Raw genomic sequence first — 1,481 nt, 5'->3', positions numbered from 1 at the left:
CATGGTGGACTCCATCAAAACACAATACATACTGAAATGACATTTTGAAACAATTGGGATGTTAAACCCATGACCTGGTTGGTGGCCAACACCTTTAATACAAACAATTGAGACACAGGCATGAATATTTCTATGAGTTCCAGCCCAGCCTGGTCTACATAACCAGCTGCAGGACAGCCAGGGCTCCAGAGAGAGAGCTTGTCTTAAAACAACAACAAAGATAAGTAAGCTCATAATCATAAGGAAAGGATAGCAGATGAAAAAATTGAAAGATCAGAAATTGAAAATTACATGATAGAGTGGGTGTGTCAGGTGTGGCTTAGGAGAAGTAGAATACTGAAGGCCCCACCATTACTCCTAGCATCAAAAGTAAAAGGAAACGAAATGATTTACTGAGCTCTTGTTCTCTTAAACTAGGTTACCAAACAAATACTAACATGTACCTCTTTGGAAACGCCCTGAAAGGCAAGACCATCACCCTTGAAGTTGAGCCCAGAGACTCCACAGAGGATGTCAAGGCCCAGATCCAAGACAAGGAAGGCATCCCACCTGATTAGCAGCATCTGGTATTTGCTGCCCCCTGAGTGAGCATGGCTGCCCTCTGGGCAACGGCAAAGTACAGAACACTCCCACACTTACCCTGGTTCTACCCCTGTGTGGTGAAGAAAGACGCTTAAATCCCACACTAGCTCAGAACTGGAAATAATAGTTATTTATTTAGGTGTAGACTCACAAATCAGAATTCTCTCCTGAATGGAGAACAGAAACCAAATCCCACAGCCAGAAAAAGAGGCCAAATGCATGCTTTACATCTGCATAAATAGTATAAGAGGCCACGCCCCAGTGGACGGTTAACTCAAAGGCTATTGGCTGTATGATGTCCTACAGCAGTGTGCTGGCAACAAAGATCCATCCCTTTGCCAGTTTATTCACAAGCACAGCAGTGACAAAGCCATGCACTGCTGCCCACAAATGCTGCCCATACCTGCAGCCCTGTGCAGTTAATTGCCTCAAGAAGGGAGGCCACACCAACCTCATCCCAAGAGATTCAAACAATGCTGGAACTGGTTTGGTTTAAGATCCCCAGAAATGCTTTTTTCCAGCTTGGGCCTGGCAGAATGGCTCCCGCAAAGAAGGGTGGCGAGAAGAAGAAGGGCCGGTCTGCCATCAACGAGGTGGTGACCCGAGAATACACCATCAACATTCACAAACACATCCATGGCGTGGGCTTTAAGAAGCGTGCTCCTAGGGCACTCAAAGAAATCCGGAAATTTGCCATGAAGGAGATGGGGACTCCAGATGTGCGGATTGATACCAGGCTCAATAAAGCCATCTGTGCCAAAGGAATAAGGAATGTTCCATATCGTATCCGGGTACGTTTATCCAGAAAACGTAATGAGGATGAGGACTCACCAAACAAACTCTACACATTGGTAACTTACGTGCCTGTTACCACATTCAAAAATCTACAGACAGTCAAT

The 1,481-nt window shown here is 45.4% G+C and overlaps 1 protein-coding gene across 1 annotated transcript in view; it reads left to right on the top strand.

Moving 5' to 3' along the window:
• Positions 1-470: 470 nt before the first annotated feature.
• LOC126496149 (60S ribosomal protein L31-like) overlaps positions 471-1,481 on the top strand; it is a 5,615-nt gene continuing 4,604 nt past the window's right edge. Inside the window, exon 1 of the mRNA XM_050133707.1 lies at positions 471-1,475. Coding sequence (XP_049989664.1) covers positions 1,056-1,475 — 420 coding nt within the window. The 5' untranslated portion in view covers positions 471-1,055. The remainder of the gene's footprint in view (positions 1,476-1,481) is intronic.

Source organism: Alexandromys fortis, unplaced genomic scaffold (genome assembly GCF_014885135.2).
Source record: "Alexandromys fortis isolate MF-2015 unplaced genomic scaffold, M_Fortis_MF-2015_v1.1 scaffold_1396, whole genome shotgun sequence".
NCBI lineage: Eukaryota > Metazoa > Chordata > Mammalia > Rodentia > Cricetidae > Alexandromys > Alexandromys fortis.
This window is presented reverse-complemented; position numbering and strand designations above follow the sequence as displayed.